This window comes from Myotis davidii, unplaced genomic scaffold, assembly GCF_000327345.1.
Source record: "Myotis davidii unplaced genomic scaffold, ASM32734v1 scaffold187, whole genome shotgun sequence".
Taxonomy (NCBI): Eukaryota; Metazoa; Chordata; class Mammalia; order Chiroptera; family Vespertilionidae; genus Myotis; species Myotis davidii.
Window position 1 is genome coordinate 6338876 of NW_006383018.1, and position 27675 is coordinate 6366550.

The window sequence follows — 27675 nt, forward strand, 5'->3', positions numbered from 1 at the left end:
GGAGGGGATCAGGGCAGGTACCAGGAACGGGCATGCATTTTCCTAGTGTTCACTGCAACAGGCAGAGCCAGCACAGGTGCAGCCTACGAGCAGTTTTCCCAAGTAGCAGGTCCAGAAGTGTGGCGTCTCACGGTCTCTCCATCTACATAAGAAAATGCCATAAGGACTTCCCTAAAATACAAGCCTTCTCACCAGTAGTCTTGGTACGAGTAACAGAATATGATTATTAAATATCGTCAATGTGGTTTTCATTACAAAAAATAAAATAAAACATGTTTCACATAAAAGCTTTATAATATAATCCAGAGGCCAGACTTAGTGTGCATTTAAAATCTGAAGCCAGGCTAGGCTGGCTACTTCTGACCATGTTTTCCTTGCTTCCAGGGCTTTACACTTTTCCTAAATACGCACCCAGCTTCTTACCAGTTCAAAAGCTCATGAAACACTTTGCTCTGAGCATCGTGATTGCCTTGCAGTAGCCTCTTTGGGATTATAATCCTAATCCAAGGAGAACAGCTCTAATTTCTATTCAGATTTGCTCTTTCTTCCTAAATCATGTGAGTGTTGACCAAAACCTAGCAAATGTCAGGCACAAAGGTTTGTGAGCAGGAGGCCCAGGGAGGAATTACGAATAATTTTACAATGATCTGGTTAAGAAAACACAAAGAAAAGGAACGATTTTCCTCATAAAAAAAAAGCCTGGACTTGAATTTAAACAAGAGATAGACGTGAAAGGAATGAAATATTGCTTCCACCCGAGATGGGCCATTCTTTACCCATGTAACAACAGAGCTATCGCGACACCCGCCGGTCGGGCCTCCTAGGGGCCTCCACTGGTAACTTTTGAGGTAGATGCTGATGGCCTGAAGAGAGGTAGGTACAGTCCAAATTTGTTTTCAATCCCTGCAAATGTGGCTACTGCCAGTTTGTAGCCCCCGACGTGATCAGGGCTGGGAGCGGGCAGCGTGATCCGGGATTTAGGAACTGCCTCGGAGCCCATGGGTTTCCTGAAAGAGAAAAGAGAGTGGAGCATCTGAGTTTTGTTTTATTTTTTAACTTGGCAAAAACAACATCCAAACACTGAGCATCTGCACCATAAAGGAGTGGTGGAATTCTGGCCCGTTGTATGCTCCCCTTGGAAATAGGTCTGATCTGAAGACGTGATTTCACTACTTCCCTACATCTTCTCCATTTCAGCCCATAGGTGGGCATACCTTTCTCCAGGATGACGGAGTATGAGAAGCAACTGAAATACAGCTTCAATTTAGCATGAATGTAGCATGATGACACTTACACTCCTCCAAAATCGACGTAGAACCAGCGCTGTAGCAATTCATATGTCAGCAAAGTCACACCAAACTGGGGTGAGGATCGAAGCACACGAGCTTAAAAAAAAGGGGGGGATAGCGTGGGGGGGGGGGGGAATATCAGGTATAATTAGATTTTTAAAAAACTTTACCTGATACCAAAGGTTTAGTTCAGGACAAATTATTTCCATACCGCCAGCTCCTTTCCACAGGGCTTTCGGGCCTTCCTCCTGCAGTATCTTCCGAAAGCAGTCCGTCACGCCACTGTAAGTGGTTTGGCCGGCCCTGGCGGCCACCTGTAATCGAGTCTTGATGACATCAGCAGGGGTCACTAAAGATGCCGCTGGCATACCTGCAGGAAAGACAAGGCCGTGGCAGTCTGCTCACATTCGCACTATATAAAAAATAACTGCGCTTTGAACTGCCTGCCCGTGGAAGGAAAGTTAAGAATCCGAGGGAATCAGCTGCCTATTTTACTGTCCCCTCTGGGACATACCACCCTAACCATCTTGTCTAAGGCGATGGAGGCTCCCGCACATCTAGGGACACCCCTCGCCCCCTCCCCCATCACCTCCACTTGTTATGCTTCTATTCCTAAATAGTTACAATGAATTATTTATCAACAACACTCCTGCCAGGGGGTGAGAGTAAACAGAGAGGAGAGAGAACGTCTTTGGCACTCTGCCTCCCGCTCTCCTTTGAAATCAGAAACTCACCAAGTTATTAGATCTGATTTTTTTCAGAGGTGAGGCTTGTTATGCGTTTCCTCTTCATGCTTTTCTGTGGCTGCTGGCAGTCACGGGAGGTGCCTTCTCGCACATAGTCAACCACCCCCGACCCTCCCAACCCTGGCCTCTCCAGTTACAGCAGAAAAAGGCCTTACTAGTAGCTAAACAAACACTGTGCGCGCGCATCTGCTATGTGTGTGTGTGTGTGCGTGCGTGCATATGTGTGTGTGCGTGCGTGCGTGTGTGTGTTTGTGTGCGTGTATGTGTAAAGGTGACTAGGGAGGAGACTTGCAGAGATAACACTTTAGGATTTCTTTTTCATAGACTGACATCTCCTAGAGAAAATATCTGACAGATTTATACTGGCTGGTCATCAATGAAAAAGGAACAACAACAACAAAACCTTCCCCAAATTACCAATGGGAAATATTTCTACAGTCATTTTATCCAAAATGGGGCAGCCCATGTTTAGATTTTTTAAAAGCGAGACTGTGCTCAGAAGACACTGTCTCTTCTGGTTTTATTACTTTTCCATTATGAACTCACTCCAAACCAAATTGGTCAAATGCAGATGCATAAATCTCCTTTGCTTTTTTTAAGGCTTAATAATTCTGTAAGAATTTCTGTCCAAACCAACGTGGTCTGGCTCGCAGCGCCATCCCATCCTTCTAACAGACAGCTTTAAAGCTACAGTGCGCGCGTGTGTCTGGGGAAACGCGCACGGTACACGTCTGCACTTTTCTTACGAAGCTGAAGCTCTTCCTCTTCCGTCTGGGCTGAGCTCCTCAAACTTCATCTGAGGTCCCCGATTTTATAAAGCACATCACATATTTGCATGTGAAAAAGCTCACTTTCGATTTCAGTGCTTCACGGGATAAGTCATCCTGAATTTCCTAGGAGCTTGTTGGAATTATTTTAACTTTGAGCCAGAAGTTTATCCTCCAACATGATGGAAGGAAACAGGAAACATGCTTAGGAACCCACGGTGTTCACACCACTGATTTTGCTTTACTTCCTGGCTTAGAAAGAGTTTAGCAAGGTTGTCTGCCGTAAACATCCAATAGCATCCTCCTTACAGTGCTGGGCAGGCAGGTCAGATGTGACTGTGAAAAATGCCCAAGCAATGAAATGGGGAAAGTTTCCTTCAGTTAGGGTCGTTTTCGTATAGAGTTCCTTGTTATGGGAAAAAAAAAGAGCGAGAGAGATGCATTGGGGGGAGACGGGGGGAGGTGCGGTGGCAGAGGAAAGATACTCATTAGTGGAATAAAATTGCCAAAAGAAACAGATGTCTACTAAACATAAGCTGTTTAGTTTCATGTGTGTTTGTTGGGGGGTTGCTGGAAACACAGGAGCCTGCACTAGATGCTCGGGCTCTCCATCCCCAGCTCCCATCTCTCCGATGAGGCAGCTGCCCTCAGAGAAACTGTCTCTCCGTAGACAGGGGTTTTCTCTTCACCTGGAGAGCAACAGGCTGCTCCGAAACAAGGCTGGGGAAGACGAGTAGCCTGGTCTCTCCTGGCTTCTACAAGGCTAAGGCTGTACTGATCAAGGCCAGTGTTCTCTATTCCCAAGGATGGGTGGAGGCTTCTTCTAGGTTCCTCAACAGGGAGGGGACCTGAGGCTTCAGGGATAGACAAATGGGGAGACCTTGGGACCACCCATTACTTGTGTGACAGGAACAATTCGGGGTGTTCTCTAGCCAATAAAAAAACACAGCTCTCTTTAAGGGGGCCCAGCAGCTGGAGAGGAGAAATTCATTTACAACAAAAAGGAAGCATGGCCAGCAAAAGACAACTTTGGGGCAAATCATCCTTAATTTCCCTAACTACCCCATTAGTATCTGTAAAGGATGTACCTCTCTGTTTATGGCATTCAGAGTTTATACCTATTTGTTTTGGATCAAGGTTAAGAGTTTTAAAAACTCCCTTCGCATCCTTATCTAAATTACCTGCTTGTATCAGCTTCTAAGAAAAGTGTGGAGATTCTCACTTGGAATGAGAAAATACCATGTTCATGTCATACTTTTCGGTTGGGGTTTTATAAGATAGTATTACGTTGATAATACTTAGAAGCAGTGGTTCTCAACCTTCTGGCCCTTTAAATACAGTTCCTCATGTTGTGACCCAACCATAAAATAATTTTCGTGGCTACTTCATAACTGTAATGTTGCTACTGTTAGGAATCGTAATGTAAATATCTGATATGCAGGATGGTCTTAGGCGACCCCTGTGAAAGGTTTGTTTGACCGCCAAAGGGGTCGCGACCCACAGGTTGAGAACCACTGACTTAGAGGCGGATGTTGGTGCATTTTATCTTTTATAAGTGCAAACATGCCTCTGCCCTTCTGAATGCTATTTTCAAACCCTGGCTTCCATTCAGTCTGACACTGATATTGCTAAACTTGCTTAGTGTTGGTATCTGCCTGGTACGTGGTTTTCAATTCATTCTCGTTCAATCTTTCTATGTCACTGTTTTCTCAAACTTCAGGTGACTCAATTTCTTTTCAGAACTCATCAGAAGGCATCTGTTTTGACTTCGGAGCATTGAATCCACTCCATGTGGCTATTACTGTGGTTAACAGACTTATTTCTGCCGCCCTACATTACGGCTTTTATTTTCTCTGCTTTTGTTTCGCTTTTGAACTCCACCCTTTCCTGTCCAATGTATTCAAATGCTATGTACATTTATTACACAGGTGTGATATTTACCATGTGTAGGAGTAGTTAGCTGGACAGCCTTCACCAGCAGGTGAGCCCTCCAGCACACTTCCACCTTTGTCCTTCCTTTGCTCTATCTGCCTCCCAAGACCCCTCTTGTATAAAAACGAAGTGTGTGCCAAAGTGAACAGTTATTTGCACAGACTCTCAGGTTTAACTTCATTTGCTGTTTCGTGTATCCCACATTTTCTTCTTTCTTAAATTCACTTTTCATTTTGACTCGGAAGCCTATGAGGGGGTAACCTTTGGGTCCCGACCTGGAGAAACTCACTTAAGCTTGGCCCGAACGCTCATGTGCTGGGAAAGTAACTGAGGTCCGAGCCATCCTCCCCTGGCATTCTGCAGCTACCCAGGACTAAAGGTGAGAAGTCCTCCCTCCCTTATTGAATTAGACCTCCTGGATTAATCCTACATATCTCTTAAACGTGCTCAAAGTTTTCATCTCTGTCTTTTTGCTCCACATTCTAGAGTGTTCTTTTTTGTTGTTCTTTTTTCCTATGAGTTTATTTTCCAGATGCCTAATTTGGTCTTTGATCAAATCCATTCTATCATTCAGACCATCTACGGATTTTTAATCTTGGCAATCCTGTTATTAGCTTTCAAGGAAGCCTCTTTACTGATCGTTCCTTTAAAAATCTCTCTGAGGACCTTAATTATAGTTCTTCAAAGTTCTTCTCTGTTCCCTGAATTGCCTGTTTTCTCTCTAATTCATCTGTTTACTTGCCTTACAGCTCAGTCTTGTCTGAGGACCTCTGTCTGTCTATTGATATTCAAGTTCAAAGGACAGGCTGATTAGTGCTGTGGAGGCTTCTCCCAGTGTCACCCTAGGACAGTGTCACCCACAGGCCTCTCTCCTGAATGGGAGGATGGTCTATGGGTTTTGAGACACAGGCCTGTTAACTGGATGCAAGGGGCTGTTAGCTGCGGAATGGAGAACTTCCAAATCAGCTGAAGTACAAAGCACTTCACTCTGGAAATAGAGGGAATTATTTTACACCCCTATGGGGAAGAGTGGCCATTATCACCGCCCCCCAAAATCTGTGGTAAAGGCCTAAAATTATCTTAAACCTTGGTTTCTTTCAATCCCCCTCCTTGCAAGTGTTGCCTGACGCTCCAAATAAAAAGGGGGTGGGGGAGGGGGGAGGGGAGTACGCCTAACCTTCAGGCAGGAAATGAAATTCTTTAACCCTTGCCATGATTTACCCTGAAACCTCCACCCCCACACTCCAGACATTGTATTGTTCACTCAGAAGTCAAAATTCTCTGGATCTGCTTTTACTACAAGTAGTTTTTCTTACCAGTGTTTTGCTCTGTGGCATCTTTCAGTCCAATTTCAGAGTCACTATGGGTCCATTTCCCACCTTTTAAGGGCTGCTGCTGACATTTTCTAGTGTCAGTGAGGAGTTTTGAAAATGTATTTTTTTACATTTTAAGGTATTTGGGAGGAAGAAAGATGGATGAATATGTTCAGTTCATTACCTTGATTTAATCTCTCCATTACATTTTAAAAAAATAACCTAAGAATTGCTTTTAAATTATTTTTCCCTTTTTTTATTGAATTTATTGAATGGCATTGGTTAATAAAACTGTATAGGTTTCAGGTGTACAATTCTATAATATGTCATCTGTATACTATATTGTGTGTTGACCGCCTGAAGTCAAATCTCTTTCCATCACCATTTATCTCCCCTTTACCCTCTTCTACCTCCACCCACCCCCATTTTTCTCTGGTAGTCACCATACTGTTGTCTCTGTCTATGAGGTTCTTTTTTTTCCTTTTCGTTTGTTTAATACCTTCAACTTTTTCACACTGCCCTGAAAACACCCTCTCTTCTGACAGCTGTCAGTCTGTTCTCTATCTATGAGTCTGTTTCCATTTTGTTTGTTAGTTCATTTTGTTCAATAGATTCCACATATGAGTGAATTCATATGGTACTTGTCTTTCTCTGACTGGCTTTCTTCATTTAGTATAATGCTCTCCAGGTCCATTCGTGATGTTATAAAAGGCGATTTTTTCCCTTCTTTTTAATGGTTGAGTATAAATATTCCACAAATTTTTTTATCCACTCGTCCACTGATGAACACTTGGGTTGCTGCTCCCAAATCTTGACTATTGTAAATAATGCTGTAATGAACATGCGTAACTCCTTTCGAATCAGTGTTTTGGGTTTCCTGGGGTACATTCCCAGAAGTGGAATCACTGGGTCATAAGGCAATTACATTTTTACTTTTTTGAGGTAACTCTTTTCACAGTGGCTGCATCAATTTGCATTCCCACCAATAGTGTACAAAGGTTCCCTTTCCTCCACATCCTTGCCAGCACTTGTTTGTTGATATGGATGATAACAATTCTGACAGGAGTGAGATGATATCTCATTGTGGTTTTAATTTGCATTTCCCTGGTGATTGAGCATCTTTTCATATGTTCATTGGCGATCTGTATGTCCTCTTTGGAGAACTGACAATTCAGGTCCTTTGTGCATTTTTTAATTGGATTGGTTTTTTTTTTTTATGAGTTTTATAAGTTCTTTAAAAATTTTGGACTATTAACTGCTTATCAGATGTATTATTGGCAAATTGTACTCCCATTAAGTGGGCTTTCTTTTCATTTTGTTGATGATTTCCTTTGCTGTGCAAGAACTTTTCAGTTTGATGTAGTCCCATCTGTTTGTTCGTTTGTTTCTCTTGCCCAAGGCGATATAAAAAAATATTGCTATGAGAAATATCTGAGATTTTAATGGCTATGTTTTCTTCTAGGATTTTTATGGTTTAGAGTCTAACACTTAAGTCTTTAATCCATTTTATTCTTTTGTATGATGTAAGAAGGCGATCTAGTTTCATTTTTTGCATGTATCTGTCCAATTTTCCCAATACCATTTATTGAATAGACTATCTTTACCCCAGTGAATGTTTTTGCCTTCCTTGTCAAATATTAATCAACCATAAAGGCCTGGGTTTATCTCTGGGCTCTCTATTCTGTTCTATTGATCTATGTGTCTGTCTTTATGCTATACTATGCTGTTTTGATTACTATGCCTTATAGTCAACTCTGATATCAGGTAGTGTGATTCTTTCAACTTTGTTTTTCTTTCTCAATATGCTGTGGCTATTTGATGTCTTGTGGGATTCCATATAAAATTTTGGAATATTTGTTCTAGTTCTGTGAAATGTGCCATTGGTATCTTCATAGGAATTGTATTGAATCTATAAATTAGTTTGGGAAGTATGGACATTTGAACATAAACACGGTATATACTTCCACTTATTTGTATTGTTTTCAATGACATATAGTTTTCTGAGCAGAGGTTTTTTACATCCTTTATTAAATTTATTCCTAGGCATTTTATTTTTTGGATGCAATTATGAACATGTTATTTAGCCTCCATATCTTTGTGTGTTTTTTGGTATGTGATTTATTTCTAGTTTCATACCATTGTGGTCAGAGAAGATGCTTGATATGATTTCAGTTTTCTTACATTTACTGAGAGTTGTTTTGTGATCTAACATGTAGTTTATCCTAGAAAATGTTCCATGTGCACTTGAAAAGAATGCATATTCTGAAAATATAAACTAAATCCATTTGATTTAGTGTGTCATTTAAGGCCGCCATTTCCTTGTTGATTTTCTGTCTGGAAGATCTATCCAATGATGTCAATGGGGTGTCAAAATCCCCAACTTACTCTATTGCTGTCAATCTTTCCCTTTATGTCCATCAAGATTTGCTTTATATATTTAGTGCTCCTATTTAAGTGCATAAATGTTTATGAGGACTATATCCTCTTGTTGTATTGCTCCCTTTATCATTATGTAGTGTTCTTTGTCTCTTACTAGAGGCTTTGTTTTCAAATCTATTTTGTCAGATATAAGTATTGCTATCCTAGTTGTTTTTCCCATTTGCATGAAATATCGTTTTCCATCCTTTTACTTTTAGTCCAGGTATATCTTTCATTCTGATGTGGGTCTCTTGTAGACATCATACATGTGTGTCTTGGTTTCTTATCCATTCAGCTACCCTGTATCTTTTGATTTGAGCATTTAAGCCACTTACATTTAAAGTGATTATTGATAGGTGCATATTTACTACTATTTTAATCTTTAACTATGTTCCTCTGTTAAAGAAGACCCTTTGACATTTCTTGTCATATTGGTTTGGGGGTAACTAACTTTTTTGGTTTTTCTTGCCAGGCAAGCTCTTTATTTCTCCTTCAATTTTACACAACTTTGCTGGGTGGAGTAGTCTTGGTTGTGGGTTCTTGCTTTTCATCACCTTGAATGTTTTATGCCAATCTCTTCTGGCTTGAAATGTTTCTGTTTAGAAACCTGCTCACTGTCTTCTGGAAGCTCCCTTGTAGGTAACTAACTGTCTTCTCTTGCTGCTTTTAAGATTCTCTCTTTGTCTTTAAACTATGCCATTTTAATTAAGCTGTGTCTTGGTGTGGGTCTCTTTGGGTTCATCTTTTTTGGGGACTCTACACTTCCTGGACTTGTGTGTCTTTTTCCTTTACAAGGTAAGGGAAGTTTTCGATCATTTCTTTTCAAATAGTTTCTAGATTCCTTGCTCTCCCTCTCTTCCTTGTGGTACCCCTATGATGTAGACATTGTTTCGCTTCATGTTGTCCCAAAGGTCCCTAAACTATCCTCATTTAAAAATTATTTTTTTCTTTTTTGGCTCTGGGTATTTCTTTGTACCTTGTCTTCCAAATTGTTGATTGTAAGTGAACTGGAATATGAACCTAGGTAGTCTGACACCATGATCCATGCCATGAATCACTTTACTGTGATGGCTAACAATGCTTCAGAAATGATATTAAGTGAAAACCACATATATACACAGTGTGATCAAAACTCCATTAAAAACCATGCATGGGGGAGAAAATTAACAAAAATGTTAAATAGTGATTATAGCGTTGTGGAAAAATGGATGATATTTTATTTAACCTTTATGTTATTTTCATAATCATAAAAAAAAAAACCCTAAAAGAGAAAGAAATCAACTACTAATTTCTATAGCTTGGTTGTATGGGTTTTTAGAAAACACCACCCAGAGATGAAATCATGTCTGAGTAGCTATCTTCTGCAAGGGAAGAATTAAAGAGGATTTAAAAAATATATATATTTTATTGATTTTTTACAGAAAGGAAGGGAGAGAGATAGAGAGTTAGAAATATTGATGAGAGAGAAACATCGAACAGCTGCCTCCTGCACACTCCCTACTGGGGATGTGCCCACAACCAAGGTACATGCCCTTGACCGGAATCAAACCTGGGACCCTTGAGTCCGCAGGCCAACGCTCTATCCACTAAGCCAAACCAGTTAGGGCTAAAGGGGATATTTTTGTGGTATGAAAAATAACAAAGTCCTAGACTTTGATCTGAGCTTTAATTCTTCTGATTTCACAACTGATTTCTGGAGTGATTTATAGACAGATTCTTTTGGATTCAATATACAATTGGCTAACAAATATTGAGTATTTATTATATGCGAGGCACGTGGTTGCTCTCACTTGAGCCTCACAACCACACCTCCTAGTCAGTAATTATCTCCATTTATAGCCAAGGAAACCAAAGCTTAGGGGAGGCCAAAATGACTTGGCCAAGGTCACCCACTAAGTGGTATGTTAGTTCTCCCCATTCGGTGTTCAACCTTATTTCAAGTAAGTAATTTAAAACAAACTGTATGATAACCTTTGGCTCAAAAAATATTATCATTTATATATATGCAAATGATACCTAAAGGACACAGTGAGTCAATGGAAGATGGGATTAAACGTGGTGTTTTATATTCTTGTCTTGAAATCATGATTTCCTGAAACAAGTAGAGTGATCTCATTGCTACTTTTACACTAGGGTTCCAGGCAGCCAGGAAGGATCAATCCTGCCTCATATGCCAATATCACTGCCTTTGAAGAAAAAGAATTAATTAAGAATTAAAGAGCAGCTACCTGGGTTCCTTCCTCCAGGGGCTCCCCAGGCTACAGGCAGGACAAGGAGCCCACAAAACAGCAAGCAACTTCTCAAAGCAGGGGGTTGTTCTCAGGAGACTTAAGCCACATATCTGATGAGAACACCACCTGTATCAAAACTGTTGGGACCCAGGCATCACAGGACTGCCTTAGGGTTTGTTCACTCATTAAATGTTTGTCAACACCTGGAGAGCTAATCCAGATTGTTCCGGCCTCTAGGGTCTCTGCACCAGGAGTAGCATCAAAGAACACACTGATCCCTGCTGTGGCTATAATCAAATTTCCTCTAGGGATTTACATGGCGATGGAGAAACCAACCTCCACATCTATTTCTCTTCTATTGATATTTTCACTGTAGCCCTGAAAAAAGATGACAGTCATTTCTCTCTGAGATTCAATTAACACACACACCCAGATCATCTGACCTTATACAGCGAGGAGGAAGCAGGAATCTAACAGCACCAAGTTGTACTACATTTCTTTTCTCTAAGTGATAATACTATTGCTTCAATTCTGGACAAGCTGTCATACATGCTTGTGCTTAGATCCCACTAAAGCACAATTATTACATTTTTTTTAAACTTCCGACTTAGTTCTCATTCTTATGCTATGAAGGGAAACTAAATGGAACATGAACTGGAATCCAATAATACCACCAAACACGCCCATTTTTAATGAGCCTTTTCTGGAGTTAAGAATTTTAACTTGTCTAACAGTTTAATCTGCCAGAAGTAAGGTTCATTTCCTTCCCTTTCTTTTCAGTAGCTCTTCAAAGCATCATATAGCCAGCCAAGTCCTGTGTGCCCAGTCAACAGTTAGAAGCAAAGTTCCAGTGTAGTGGTTCCGGTGCGGGTGGGAACGGAGCTCTCCGAGGGGTACTCACCAGCTATGGCACCAGCCAAGAGCAGGCTTCCAGGGCTAACCTGCCCATCTTCGTTTGCAAAGGAAGCCTTCACGTGAGCGTAGCACGGGAAATAGATGGCTGAGAAAGGAATGTCCCGCAGAAAGCATGCTTTGGCACCCTGTCCGTTGGAAAAGAAAAACCACATGAAACACATATCCCATTGAGAAGATCAAGCTTCTCTGGAACTTATCTTGGAACAAAATATTCCCTGAGAAGACTGAATTGTACTCACAAGTTGAAAAGGTAACAGAAAAAAAAAAAAAAAGTATTGCCCAAATTCTGCAAGTAATAAATCTAAATTTTCTTTTTAAAAAGAAAATGAATTTTATTGAGGAAGAAGGGGTAGTTCTCGCTTTTTCTAATAGTAAGATTTCTATTCAAGTGATTTTGGGACTTTGTCTGTGACAACCTTTCCCGACTGATGGCAGGTCACTGGCATTTCAAGGAGGTTTTGTTCTCAGAAGATGGGCAGCAATAGCCAAGATGCCTCTTTGTTCATATACCAGGAAGTAGAACAATTAGATAGGTGGCAAGGGAAGGGGCTTATTTTTTGTATTGTTTGAGACTCTGATGAAAGTGTTGGACTCCTTCCCAGAAAAAATTACACATATGTAAAAAATTATATACTTTTTCAATGGGTTCATGGATCCCCTAATCTACTCACATACTTATCCCTACCCTCCAGGATTTATGAAACATTGACAAATGCTTTAAAATATTTACAATAATTCCTACACATTTAATACCTGTGTGTAGAGCAATTAACAACTAGAACAAAATCTTCACCAAATAATTTTTGGTGTCAAAATGGTGGCATGGGGAGGCCTTGAGAATTGATGCGTGCCCAGTTAGATGAAACAGTTAATCGTCTAATGAAAACCATAAGATGTATACTGTGTTTAGGTAGGTTAAACGGAAAGGAAGTCACCCTTTTGCAACACTTCATGATTTAATAGCACTTCTTTTACAGATTTTGTAAAACCTAAAGCTTTCCACCAAATTTAGAGATTCTTTAAAGAAAATAATGACTCTATCCAAACTCATCAGATGCAGTCAAGCCCAGAGACATTTACTGAGGCCCAAGGATGTTGGATCTTGGGTATTTTGGGACGGATGGTGGTCTCCAACCTGTCAAACTTCCTTAACACAACGCATTCATTACTGCAGCTTTGCTTCTCTGACCCACATTACACCGCTGACTCAAACTGAGCTCGTGGGTAACAAAACCCTTCGTCTTTTTGCAGAGGAATGGCTATTGACCCAGGGCTCCTGTAACCTAATTAGTTGCCTTAAACAACAGAAGTAGCACTTCATGTTTAATCCTATTAAACTTCCTCCTGCTTTGGCCCATCCTTCCAACCAGAACGAATGCTCGGAATCTGGGCCTTGTCATGTTGCTTATTTCTCGGCCAACTCACTCATAGATGGGGTTTAGATGCCTCTGTCCCCTTGGAGCAGACATTTCAAGAAAAGAATACACACCATGTTCTGCCAATCAGCCCACACCTTTCTAACTTGTCTACCCCCAAACTGTTAAATGCCTAAGTGAGAAGAGGAGCAATATCAACCACCATTCATTCCATAGTTGGGCCCATGCTTCTGTGGTTCTGAGGTATGCCTTTTCTTCCTGGTTGTTTTTCTTTTTGTTTTTGTTGTGGGGGAGTATGGTCTAACATCTCCTTCATTCGTCAGCCACCTTTGGTCTTGGCTGTCCTACAGATTAGGCCTGGTATCCTCACCCTCTCAAAGCTTTGTAATGCTGCCATTTCCCCATTTTCCTCTCCTTGGTCAGCTTGATTCCTTTCAGGTAAAGCTATTCAATGACCCATTCACCTGATTAATCAAGGGACCTATCACTCTGCATCTTCTTGGACGATGTTTAAGCTGGGAACACCAACCTCTTAAATACCAGCTCTTCATTCATTTAAACCCAAATGCCACCCTTTCCCACTGAGGATCCTTTATCTAGAAGGTAGACAGGGAGTGGATTCCATGTGGCTCCACGCTGCCCATACTTCATCAGTGCTGTTCCGGGCTTTCTTCTCGCTCTCACATCCGCCAAGGGCAGCCTGGCCTGTTTCAGGGTGTGAGCAACCAGGGGCCAGGAACTGCTGTCTGATTTAACTTAGAAAACAGCAAAATCTTTGGCTGTCAGTTGGGGCCTAAGACACGTTCCTGGTGACACGGAGTTAGCTTTGCCAAGTCACACAGAGAAAACCACAACTAAAAAGAGAAATGCGAGGCTTTGGGCTACGTTGTCAGATTTCTGCAAGGACAACGAACTCATTTCTTGGAAAACTATACTAGAGACCAAAACCAAGCTTTTTGTTTTTCAAACAAAGATATGTAATTTGCTATGGATACAACAGAGCTGAGGAGGAAGTCATGGATAATTCTGAACTGGAATGGTAACGTTAGAGAGAGAGAGAGAGAGAGAGAGAGAGAAAGAGAGAGAGAACGAATGAACAGTGATTAGCCCCTCTTAAGCTATATGGCTTCACTGCGATCAGAAGGCCCGGGGAGATGTGATCTGAAATCGCCCTGGGACACAGGAAGGTAAGGCCACGGGAAGACGCGGTGAGTTTTCCCCAGAAGGAGCTCTCTCTGCTGGAAGCAGGATAACCACCAGGTCCCAGCGCGAAAACAGGCGCCTGGTAATGGGTGTGAGGTGCTTGAAGAGATGTTTGAAAACAGCCCCAGATGACTGAGAAGAAAAATGGCTTAATCAAAACACAAACACAAAAAGAACAAATCTAAGGAAAAATGGATAGGACTATGTTGCATTTTTCCTACCAGGGATCAGACAGTGCATAATAAAAGATAAGCAGTTTGTGCATACTGGAGCGAATGTCAGACTATGTAAGAGGTCTTAGGTTTCTGAAAATGTGAAGAAAAGGCAACACCAAGGAAGAAAGATACCGTGTGCAGCAGCCCCATCTCCGCTCTGCAGAAGCAGGACAGCCTTGCCAGCGAGTTAAAACATTTAAAACCTCGCTGGACGGAGCGGCTCCATGGTTGAGCGTTGACCTATGAACCAGGCCAGGGTAGCAGGTTCTATTCCTAGCAGGGGGTGTGCAGGAGGCATCCTATCAATGATTCTCTCTCATCACCGATGTTTCTGTCTCTCTCCCTCTTCCTTCCTCTCTGAAAGCAATAAAAATATACTATAAAAAACCCCCCACCAAAACTCAACATTTAAAAACTCAAATTTCTACTGATTGAGGCATGAAGAACACCCCTCTATTCTGTCGCTGGGTATCTGGAGATGAGCATCAGGAGAAATCAAGCTCTGAACCTCCCTCATTTGTCACAAATACTACAGGCTGCCTTCTTCCGGGGGTCGGGAGAGGTTGAGGAATAAAGAAGGTGATGACTGTGTTAGTCCCTGTAAAGTGCCCACTGCAGTGCACATGTGAAGGGCAATGGAGGGGGTGAGGAGGAGGCCCTTCTCCCTGCCTCCGGTGCTGCATCCCCCCAGCCCAGCACCTGCTCAGGCTCCTCCAGGCAGCAAATCACTGGCCTGAACAGGAGGTGCCCCCAGCCTCTCCCTCCCCAGGCACAAGAGCCCAGTTGCCAAGGAAAGCTAACTCTGCAGAAGGTTGGAGAAAAAGGCACAGACTTCTTAAATTCCCCTGGCCTCCTCTCCTCACCACTTCCTTCAGGTCAAAGGCACAAAGGCAGGTGCCAATTTGTAAGGCTGCCCGAGGCAATACCTGACCTGTGGCTCCCCACAATGAAAAGGGAAGCAGGATGTGAAAAGGCTTTTAAAGTCCCAACAGAGAGCATGCCTCTCCCGGATTCCTTGATAAATCCTTCACATGGGTGGTGAACACCATTCTCCGTCCTCCAGCAAAACAGAAACCTGTTTGGCTTGAATTCTGCTCGCCCCGTGCGATTTTTACTAGGTGATCAGCCACTTTGAACAGGCGACTTTATAATAAAGGGAAACATTCCGTGTGGCCCCAGTGCCTGCGTCAGCAACACAAAAAATAATTACTTTGGCCATTTAAAAAATTAATAAGTTACAAAGTGTGTGCCACCTAAAATAAACCTTGAACCGTTCTTGCCGCATAAGAAAATCCCCACATTTTCCTGCCTTTCCTTCTCACTGGTTCCGAGGCAGCCCTGTCTCAGACATCCTCTGGTTAGCCCTGAATGTCCTCTGTGCACAGTAAAGCCACCTGGGGAAAATTAATAAACACAAAATGCAATCATCTGATCTCTTAATATTCATTAAAGCACTCTTTCTCCAAAGAGGGTAAATCTTTGTGTGTGTTATTTTCCTCCTTTTAAATAAAAGACCCACTAATAACAGACAGGAACAATAAAGGCATCTCCGGGGAGACCCCTATGTAAATAAACTAGAATCAAAACTCAGACCTACTTTAGTGACGGACTCTCTCTCTACACCAACTCTGTATCATTCTGAAGTCTCTCGTCATCACTCTAGTGAAGGTCCAGGAAAGCTTCCTTAAGGGCAGGCCTCACTTAACTTAAAGTTAAGAGTCCACAATCGACACAAGCCTGTGACGCAGGCCTAGAGATGATGGCCACGGTATCACCGCGGCAAAGAAATTCTTTATTTTGCGTCTCATGCTTTCTTGGATGCGGCCACTGTGTTGAAAGCCCAAGGGAGCTTTAATCAATTCTTAAGTTGCTGGAATCATCCACTCAAGTTTACTCTGGCAGCTCTGTCTGGCATGAAACTGTCAAAAGATATAACACAACAGGATTTGTATCTTACACACACCATACACACACCACACACACACCACCACACCCCCCTCCCACACCACACACACACACAGACACACACTGCTACCTCCAATGTCTTTTTCCCCCCCTTTTTCTTTTAAAGCTCTTCATCTCCGTTGGTATCACACCTGCCCAATCCATTTGAGGGGCAGAAAAAAAAAAAACACAAAACAGTCCTGAAGGGTGGTTGCTGATAAAGAAGTCAGGGCCAGGGCAGGTCTTTTCGCATGCTAATTCCTGCTTATTCTAGCTGTACCTGCAAATACAGCTCTAAACAGACTATTTCTAATACAGGGGAAGGTAATTACACTCACAAAGGCACCTCTGTGTCAGGGCTGGGCACCAGGAGCCAGCAGGTCTGGGAGACGGAGGCTTAACAGAGACTCCTGCCGTGAATGCACATTGTCTAGCTTAGGGGGCAAATGCCAGACTGGGGGACCCTGCAGCCCTCAAGACAACAGTGGTGCACCTTGTCTGCGAAGGTTATTTAATGCTCCTGGCACCTGCAGTCAGAGCCACCCCTCTTTCCCGAACTTTCAGGTTGAGAATTTATTTGGCATGTATAATTGTATATTTTGATCCTGGAGCTGCACACAATGGGCAGCATGTCATGTCTTGATCCCTTAGCATTCCTCTTGGTTTCTCCCACGCCAGTTACCCCGTGGCTCACAGCTTGGCAGCACCTCTCCTGCCCAGTCCAGAGACAGTTAGGGCTGCGAGGCTGGGATTCGAACTGGGTGAGAAACATCACTAATGCTGAGACCTGGTATGATTGTGTTGTTGGAGTTAGAACCAAATAAACCAGCCAACAACTGGAGACTCGATATCAGTGACATTGAAATGAATTCAATTTTAATGTAAAATATCAGTGCCTATTGTTTTCTTTATTCCAGAGACTTTTAGGATATCGGTTTCTCCTGAATTTCATTGCAATTTTAAGGAAGGCATTTGGTCACTGGAGATTGTTGGGTAGGAAATTCCCTCCTGTGTCAGTGTTGGCTCTTCCCTACTGTTCTACCACACGATGCTTTGCCATCAACAGTGCTCCTCTGCCACTGGCTAGAAGCCCTCCGGAGAGAACCAATGCTCTTGAACCATCCTCCTAACAACTTTCATTCAACCTCCAATATTGTGCAGGCAATGCGTGTTCATTCCTCTGTTTTCTTCTCCTGATGTAGATCCAGGGAGAAAGGGAGAGCGCTTTATTCCAATGTCCTCGGCGTGCCCAATGAAGGCCATTTCTCTGCAATTGTGGCCGATGGGCTAGCTAAGCTGGGGAGTCTCTTCGTGTTTCACCTTCCTCACTGCAATTCTTGGAGAGGATGACTTCTCAGAGAGGAAGCAGACTGCATTCAAATAAGTAGTTTAAAATAAATCCTCTTAAGGATGGTTCTCTACTTGCATCCTGCCACCCCCCACCAGCAGCAGGCCACTGCAGGAGCAAGCATGCAGGCTTTGGAGTCAGAGACCTGGGCTCAAAGTTTTGCTCTGCCACTTGGTATCTGATGGTGGGTGAAGTTCTTACCTCTCGGTGCCTCCAGTTCCTTATCTCTAAAATGCGGGTAACATTTGCATTGACATCAGAATTAAATTTATATCCAATGGTTCATATGAAGGACCTAGTAAAATACCTAGCCCAAGGATCTTCAATGAAAGGTGATGATATAGAGGTAATTATTACAATCAATGAAAAACACACTGTCCTCTTACAGCAGAAAACAGAAATAGCTAATATATTCTTTAAACAGAAACTGGAATAGGACTCCTATGTGGTTTCATACTTGAATCACAGTAGAGTTCTACATTTATCAGGTAAGAACCAATCAATCTTTTATTTGGTGGAAGACCTAATCCTACCCAATAAGTTCCAATAGTTTGCTAACTTGATCATATCCCACATGGGACATATCACCTTAATTTACAGTCAATGGACATTTCTTAAACTGACCATCTTTTAAGTGCATACCTTGGTCACAATTAGAAACCAGAGGGAGGTTAGAATAGATTATTAAATATCTATGTCACTGCTGGAAAATATATTCAGAGCATTCCACAAACAGTGAGTGGCAGTATTTTCAATACTTAAAACCTGAAGGGCAGCATGCTATATTATACAAGTGTCGCTGAAATAAAAAAGCGCTGTGTTAAAACTAATTCTGCAGGCACTTAGCAAAAGACAAACAAAAGAAAGAAACAACAACAAAACAAAGCATGAACTTGATAAAAAATGTTTGTCCCTGGAAAGGTAGGTTATCTGCAACACAGGGCGAGAACACTAACATTTCTTTGTTAACTACTCTTGAATATTTGAATTTTCTTCTTTTCAAAACTATACTGCCTATCGAATTATTTTTTAAAAGAACTTTATGGCACTGGAATGATTATATTCTCTCACCTCCCTTAACACTGATCACTTTGACGGCAATAATACTGCATTCAATATTTGTAACTCTGGCACCTATTAGAATTAGTGCTTAACGAGTATTTGGTGAATGAACGGAAGAATGATAAAAAAAAAATCATTTTCCTAATATTTTTAAGAATCTTTTCTAATCCCTTCTGTATACTCAACTCCTTTGGGCACTGATTTATAAAAATAATATTTTTCGCCTGGTCAATGTGGTTCAGGGGTTGAACCAGGAGGTCATGATTTGATTCCTCATCAGGGCACATGCCTGGGTTGCGGGCTCAATCCCCCACAGGGGTATGCAGGCACGAGATGGTAAATTCCGTATAAAACCATACGTTATTGATTTACTTTCACATTCCCAGGGCAGAGCTTGCTGGGTGAATGAATGGATGTCTCCTTTCTTTGCATTAGACTTCCCCAATATCATGGTCTTCTTTGGTCATTACTTGCTCACATTCATTCACTGTCAGTGCTCTAATACCCTTGTCATAACTTGTAAACACGTGGCTTTTGCTTACTTTTTATGGGCTCAACAAATACTTATCAAATGTCCACTTGTGTGCCAGAAACTGTTACAAGCAGCAGTGAACAAGACAGGTCTCTGGTATGCAAGCGCACTCCAGATAAGGACACACACACACACTGAGAAATCTATCAGATGGTGACAGGTGCCATGCAGTGACCTGGCTGTCTTTCTGAGCAGGCATCTGTTGAGCAAAGAAGTGAGGGGCAGAGCCTTCAGGCAGACTGAAAAGTGAGAGGGAATGAGCTTGGAGTGTCTGCGGGAAGGAATGGCAGCAGGGCAGCCAGAGGAGAGGGAGGGTGGAACAAAAGTGCAGGGGAAGAGAGGCGAGCAGGGAGGGAGCTAGGGTGCTGTTCTAGGTGCAGCAGGAAGCCGCTGGGCAAGGACAACGTTCCTGTAGGGCACGCTAGTTTCCGCTCAAGTGTCATCTCATCCGAGAGGCCTTCCCTGACTGCTCTACTAAAATGCACCCCCCTCCCTCAATGCTAGCCTGCCTTGGCCCTTTCCATGCCCTCAACCTACCCTGCCTGCTTCTTCATCAAAGTTCTTAGCACCAAAGATGTCACATGTTTGTTATCTTGATGGCTGGCTTTTTCTACCCACCACCGTGTGAGCAGGGACTTGAATTTCATAGCCATGCCCTAAATGGCTAGAACAGGGCGTACAGTCAGCTCTCAATAAACCTGTGCTGAGTGGGTGAATTAATCTGATTCACAGTTTAAACAGATCAACCTGGCTGCTGTGGGGACCATGGGTTCGGAAGAGTTGGGAGTCAAACCCACGAGGAGGCTTTCCCAGAGGTCCAGGTAAAAGCCATGTGTAGGAGAAGAAGGGGGCAAGTGTAAAACCATAGCATGCCCTTGGTGTTAGAAAATTAGCATGGCACCAGCTCCTCACACTAATGATTAAATAGGTGTTTTCTTCATGTGGAGCCATGAGCTCATAAAAATGAGTATTTCTTTACAAGCTGCTAAATTGAGAAATTTTTCTTGTGTACTTACATGTTACCAACACAAAATTGATAAAATGATACAGTTTGACAAAATCTATTAACAATAAAATGCACATGCCTTATGATCTCACATCTTCATTGCTAGAATTTATCATTGGGATAAACTCACAAAGTATATCCAAATATATGCAGGGATAGTCCCCCTGCTATTAATTGTAATATCCCCAAACTAGAAACAATATAAATGCCCCTCAGTAGGAACCTGCTTAAAAATACTTTAAAAATGTTTCTACAGCTATTAAATAAAATGAGGAAAGAGCTTTAAGATATATAGTGCGCTTAGAAAGATTCCATTTTTGCTAAAACACACATACACAAGATTCTGATATGGATACAATTAGTGATATTCAGGGAGAAAGAAAGCAGAAAGGAGGAAAGAGGTAAATATTGACCTAAGTAGGTTTTATTTTCTTAAAGATAATATGAAAAACACAAGCAATGGTTATTTTTTGAAGAAAGAACGGGATTGAAAGGGGTAGAGAGAATTTTACTTTCAGACATTTCTAAATTATTTGATTTTTTTTTTTGAAACATAAACTTGTATTTTCTTTAACACAAACAAATAGGCCTGGCCATTGTGGCCCAGTGGATGAACATAGCACATGATCAGGGCACATGTCCCAGTTTCAGGCCAATCCCAGTAGGGGGCATGCAGGAGGCAGCTGACCAATGATTCTCTCTCATCACTGATGTTTCTATCTCTCTTCCTCTAGAAAATCAATAAAAATATATTAAAAACAAAACAAACAAATGACATCCCTTTGAGATAACTAGCAGAATAATCAAGAACATATATCATTACTTGCTTTCTGATTTTATGGACAGTAGTCCAATGATTCATCGACACATACACAATGAATGAACACACATGCACAACAAGTATGTACACGGATTACTATATATCTGAATGCTCTAGAATGCAGTGGACAAAGACCTCTGATTAGAACACAGTAGATACAGCCCATATTTGCAAGTGACTTTCCATGCTGCAGCCAATGCACCACACAGGAGCACAATCCAAAAATGATTTTCAACTCTGCATGATGGATCCTGGCTGTCATTGCTTCCCTGCTCATTTTTTGAAATCAAAGAGACAGAAACTGTTTCTTCGCTTAAGGAAGCATCTCTCAGCCTACATGCGCTGTGCTGACATTCAATGTTAAATAGTAATTTCTATTCCATCCCTCAGGTGTAATCCGTCTCCCCAGCAAAGCTTTGCTGGCTCTTACAGGAACGGTAACATTCACAAGTCCATAGATGCCACTTTCTTTTCTCTGACGATTTATTTTACATATCTCATGGGCTAGGGGCTTATGTAATAAAACAAAAGTTACCTTGAGAAAGGGAAAACATCCTCTTGCATTCTTAAGAAAAGCAGTAGAGTTGCAGATTTTTTGAAAACTCCATTACATTCAAAAAGCTCTTTCAAAGGCCATTTATTATCCTGCCTTTACTTCAATCACCTACCTACTCAGTGCTGTAACTAAACCTCTCTAAATGGTACCCAAAGAGGAGGCTTTGTTTACAGGGTCCACTAGAACTATTTCTAACCTCAGGAATGTGAAATGTTTACCACATCCACTTTTTTTTTTTCAGTTGTAAATGTATTTCTAAAGCAAGTATTCTAATTACCATTCACGGGGAAGTCACAGAATAGTGGGCTATTTTGCAAGTCAATTCGGGAGAAAAATAGAAAGCCAGGTTAAGTCCAATTTAGGGAGGTTAAGCACCGCAGGCCTAAACACACAGGACAGAACCAACCACTCCCCTCCTGGGTCCCGCATTGTCATGTTAACAACGGCAAACAAAAGGACCCAGGGAAGGAAGGAAGATTACCTGTCCCAACTAAAACTAGGACAGTAGTCCTCTTTTTGAAAGATGGAGGGATGCAAACCAGGTGTAAGGGTCTTAAGTCACTCCAAGTCATCTTTCTACTCAACCAAGACAAGAATCAGTGAAGAGCTTTATTACCAAGAAGTACTATCCTACAACAACAAAGACATCAATGACATAGCAAAGCAACGCTCTGACAACCATAAAACCACGGACATTGAGTTGCTAATATGATTTCTGACCAAGGAGAGGTGGGGTAAGGTGGGGGCGCCTGGAGAAGAGAGTCACAGGAAACCAAACCTAAGGCTGGCATGTGGGATGATATCAAAGAGGACAACGTGGGCAGGCAATGAAGCCCAAGCAGACTGAATGGAGCTGTGACCTCCGATGAATGAATCCGGGCTTACAGATCTTAGCGAATTCAGCCGAGGGCACCACTGGCCAGCAGAAAGGACAGGACGGCAAGATCACTCTCGTGCAATGAAATCAAGTTTCCGGAAGCTCAGGAGTGCCAGCGACTTCCCATGGTAATTACCAAGGCACCCAAAGCAGCACCCAGCCCGGAGGAATGCCTCTGAACTAGATTAAACCACCAGACTAGTAATTAAACTAACTTTATATGGGAGAGGTCTCTTGCTCAAACTTGAGCAATCCTGCTCATTTCAGGAAAGCAATTTTAGTACAAAAGTGGAAACAAGAAACTTCTGAGCCTCGATTTCGGCTCAGATACTGCCGTTGGCAGCCTCTGTTCTCCTGACTACAAATTCAGGAGGCCAAGGACTTCCCGGGGGTGTTAAAGGGGATTAAGATTATGAAACACCGTGAAGATGAAAAGGACTAAGTCTCAGTCTTGTATCATTTGCAGGTAGTTGAACAGTCTGTTTCGGTGTCAGCAAACAAGTTTCTACCATTTTATCCACCTAGACATTTCCATAGCAGTCACTACCGTTAGTACCTAAGTGTCTTTTACTAGACAACCTGTTGAAAGACTGCTTGGCATCTTGTCAAAATGACATGCTGCTACATTGTGTTCTAGTCCGCAAGAACCTAAAAATTTAGAAAAGAAGCTGATTTTTTCTTCTACTTCAAAATGATCCATGCTGTGCCTCATGACAATTCTGTTTATTTCTTACAGCTGGGCAATAATGTGGTAAATGAAATAGCTAGAATATTGTGTTCCACCGCAAACACTCACAGATTGGGCATTTTAAGGGCTACTTTGAAAAATCGGCATATTTATTCCAGAGCTCCACAGACTCCAAACTATAAGGCAAGTTCTCTACCCGCCCCCCCTTTAAACTAACCCCCGGAAAAGAGGGCATCTCATTATGTTTGATCCTTACAAAGTCTCAGATGTGGGGTATTCTTCCCTCACTTGACTAAGTACGGGGAAGGCAAATGTACCTGAAACAACCCCAACTATTACTAACACTGATGTGTAGCAAGGTGACTGACCTGCAAACATGAGTGAAAAAGAAAAGGTTACAAAAGTGCACGTGGGGGGTGGGATCTCACAACTTGCTGTGCTGAATGTCCAAACAAGGCATTTAAAGTTCACTCCAAAAAGCAGTGTAAGTTTTTACAGGGTGAGCTGAGAACAGAGGAAAAAGAAAACAACTGCCCTGGCGTTATGTCCACAGAGTACGGAAGTGCCAGCCTGGAATAAAGATGAAACACTGCAAAACCATGTGAGTGACCGAGTCAAAGAATAGATCAAGTGGCCCTGGCCGGTGCTGCTCAGTGGTTAGTGTCAGCCAGTGCACTAAAGGATCTCGAGTTCAATTCCCAGTCAAGGGCACATACATTTTATGTAAATAAATGAAAACTATTTTAAGTAGACATTGGCCTTCTCATCCTATATTCCTAAAGTTGGCCATGAAACATTTTTTTTTAAAATTTTTCTCATTAAAAAATGATGACCACCTCATGTTTGCTAAAGCATCATAGCTGGGCATATATGAAACAAGTTCTAGTATATTCCATTATACCTTCTTTGGGAGAGGAGTGTGAATCACAAATTTTAAGAAATTTCTAAAAGTTTGGTTTTCCAATATTCTGAAAAACTATTTTCTAAAGGAAAAATGGTTAAGATTCAACAAAATTATGACAAGCCATACATATGGACAGGGCTGAGATGTATAGGATCAGAAAATACATTCTTGATCTGGTGTGGACTCCTTACACTGAGCTCAGCATACCTCCCGAAAGATGGTGCCCTGTGATTCATGCATCTATCCTTCATGGCAGACAACACTGAGGATTAGGAATTGTTGTATCAATAACAAATGCAAATAAGGCTCCAGCCAGTGTTGCTGCAAAGAGCTGTGCGCTGAACAACGCCAGTGGGCGTCATTCATAGCAGCCATCCTTGATGTGTGTATTTCTAAGGACAGTTTTTTGGTGGGTGGCAGGAAGGGCACCTACCTTCTCGCTGGCATGAAGGTGCCCTGTGGACTGCAGCAGCTATAGTTCAGATGCACCAAACTAGACCACAGACATGGCAATGACCTTTTCCAGGTGTGGAAAAGTGAGGGATCAATTTCATGCTGGTGAGCAGTGACTAGTTTAGGAGCTGAGCACGCAGTCAGACAAATGACCAAAAGGAAAGTTACCTTGTAAATCCCAAAGAACCCCAGGTCCCTCACGACAGACAGAGCACTGACTCGGGGACCGGTGGTGATTTCCCCAGCCACTTGCAAGCGGATCTTGACGATTTCCAAAGGATTTGTGAAGATCACCTGGGAACCGCCTGCCTAGAGAGGAAAAAAGAAAAGTATTATCAAAGCAGGGTCATGGTAAATGGTTCTGGAAGAGGTGAGTGATCCTCCTCAATGGAGCTCTGAATATTCTATCCTCAAGAGACCGCACTTTCAGTCCTTGTCCCATCAATGAAAACAGCTAGTGATTATGAGTTCAAATCAAAATACAGTTGCTGCCGAGGGGACCTTGGCTTTGAGCCCTGTGATGGCAGTTGATTGCCCTTTCAAGGAATCTTTGTCATTTTAGGGTGAGGGCTCTGGTCATTTTAGGGTGAGGGCTCTGGTCAGCATGAAATTGATCCCTCACTTTTCCTTCTTGTGAAGGTTGAAGGAAAGCAATGACCAGAGACTTAGCTGAAAACAGAGAGACCTATGTTGGCCTCACCAAAGTCCTCACCCTTAAATGATCAAGATTCCTTGAAGGGCAATCAACTGCCATCAGAGGGCTCAAAGCCAAGGTCACAAAGGCAGCAATAAAACAGAAATCCAACAGTATCCAAATGATGAGACACAGATCTGCCATCAGGATGCGAGGGGCAGGGAGGACACAGGTCCTCCCATGATGGACTCCATGATTTCCTCAATGACCCAGGAAACATGCAAACGTAGATAAAAGCTATTTCTTTCTTCTCCTAAAAAAGCAGGCCAGTCATCAAACACTATTTTCTGGAGTTACATAGTATTATAATTTTATTTATGTATTACCTGTGTATAGAATTATTCTTTTCATATAAGATAAATGTCAAAGTAGTAAAAATATGCATTAAATCAATTATGGCCCCAACTTTGAACAACGTGTGCTATTTCATCCCAGCAATGGCTGGGTGCCACTCCTCCGAGATCATCAGTGGAAATCTTTAAAGTGCACTCTAAGGGAAATTTTAAGCTCGCTATTTTGAAGCTAAGCCTGTATTTATCATAAGCAATTACATTCCTTCTTACTGTACTTCAACTTGTTATTCCTTGTCACAAATATATTACATTTTTATACCATCCGAGCTAAGGTTGACACACAGTTATAGATCAGAGTTTTTATTATGTAGCGAATGCACCAAACTAGACCACAGACACAGCAATGCAGCTTAGAGATGCCGCCATGGCAACGGGCACAATTTGGGTCAATATCATCTCCAACTACTTCTTGCTAGAGCCTTTGATCCTATTAACCAGTGCACACACCCGGACAAAATGGCCTGCACTAATCAAAACCAGCTACGACAATGGTCTCTGAAGTATTGTTGATAACACCTAGGAATAAAAATTAGGAACATAAATATCCAGCAGTAAGGTGAGGACTAAATGAACGTATGTATGCTTGTGCCACGAGAGGCTATCCTGACCATAAAAAATCATGGCGGCTGCTCACTATATTCTGTGAAGTGAAAACTCTCCCGTGTGTCAATGCGTGGACACCTGCCCCAGCTCTGCCTAAACATCATGTGGGAGAGACACACCAGAGCAGTGCTTCTGAGGTGGCAGATTACAAATGGTTTATTTTCTTTTCTGCTGTATTTGTTGTATTTCTTCTACACTGATCATGTGTTACTTCTATAAGGAAACATAAATACTTCTGCCTAACTTACTTAATATACATGGCAACCTCCCCCTACCCCAAAATGTTCATTCATTAACTCCTAAATCAAATTGCTTTTCCATTTTTACCAACTTCGTACCTTAATCAAGACACACGTGTTCTTGAAAACAGACCTGAGAGTTTCCATTTTCTCCATTAAACACTACAACGGTTTAGACAGAAGGCAGCGGAGGGCTCCTGAGTCTAGACTGCCACACTGCCGTACGCGCTTCTGCTGTGCGTTGCCCATCACCTTCATCTCTCCTAGGCGACTCTAAGGAGCTGGACCAAGTAAGCTTGGTAGAAGAAACCTGGGGTGGATTCATCAAGAGACGGGCCCAAGAAAGGCCCTTCTAAAGTGGAAAGGAGGTGAGCACATCCAGGAGCTGGTGTGCTCTGGTCCCCACAAAGGCATTCTGCTCCCACTCCTCCAGGGCCCAGAGCAGCCAGGCTGTGCTCCAAGCAGGCAGGCAGAAGACCAAGCCCCACCTGCTACAGCCGTTGAGTATTTTGTGGGTTTGCTCCTGCCCCTCTCCACACGACATGAGGGGAATTCAGTGTGGCAGGATGAAGAGATGAAATGGACCTGACCTAGTAACAGTGCTGAGCGCACAGTAAAGATTATGTCTGTGCTTCTGACCTGGGCTCTCAAGTTGTGAAAATAAGTAAAAATTAAAAAATCATTTTCTGGGGGCAGGATTGCTCAGAAAGATTTGCTGAGCTCGAATTAGCCTGAGGCTGATTTCTGAAAGCTCAAGGGTAGAATGGAAAGTGGTCAGTGCACACTGATCTTGAAGAACAAAGCAGGAACTCAGTGCATACTTACAAGTATTGCCAACAGCAGGGAAGGAGGGAGCTGAGTGTCCCTGATGAGGACCAAGCCTCTGCCCCCAGTCCCCTATTTGTCAAACGATCTCACTTCTTGTGAGGATCAAGGAGATGGTAGTGGTGTTGCAGCCAGCACAGTGCTCAAGACACAGTAGTGACTCCAAACACGTTGGTCATTTCCTCCAGCTCCTAAATTAATGGTTTTCCTTCCTGGCTGCATGTTACACTCGCTCTCAGAGCTTTAAAATATAATGACTTCTAGAACCCTCGTGCATTGCTGGTGGGAATGCAGACTGGTACAGCCATTATCAAACACAGTATGGAGTTTCCTCAAAAAATTAAAAGTGAAACTGCTGTTTGGACC

The 27675-nt window shown here is 42.3% G+C and overlaps 1 protein-coding gene across 2 annotated transcripts in view; it reads right to left on the minus strand.

Annotated features, from left to right (window-relative positions):
- Positions 1-6: 6 nt before the first annotated feature.
- The window catches only part of SLC25A13 (solute carrier family 25 (aspartate/glutamate carrier), member 13), a 132979-nt gene continuing 105310 nt past the window's right edge, over positions 7-27675 (minus strand). Inside the window, exons 12-16 of one of the 2 annotated variants that reach the window (XM_015558316.1) lie at positions 24764-24904; positions 11598-11736; positions 1501-1659; positions 1295-1385; positions 7-1007 (exon numbers count right to left, since the gene is read on the minus strand). In XM_015558316.1, coding sequence (XP_015413802.1) covers positions 821-1007; positions 1295-1385; positions 1501-1659; positions 11598-11736; positions 24764-24904 — 717 coding nt within the window. In that variant the 3' untranslated portion in view covers positions 7-820. The remainder of the gene's footprint in view (positions 1008-1294; positions 1386-1500; positions 1660-11597; positions 11737-24763; positions 24905-27675) is intronic. The other variant, XM_015558315.1, reaches the window with a different exon arrangement.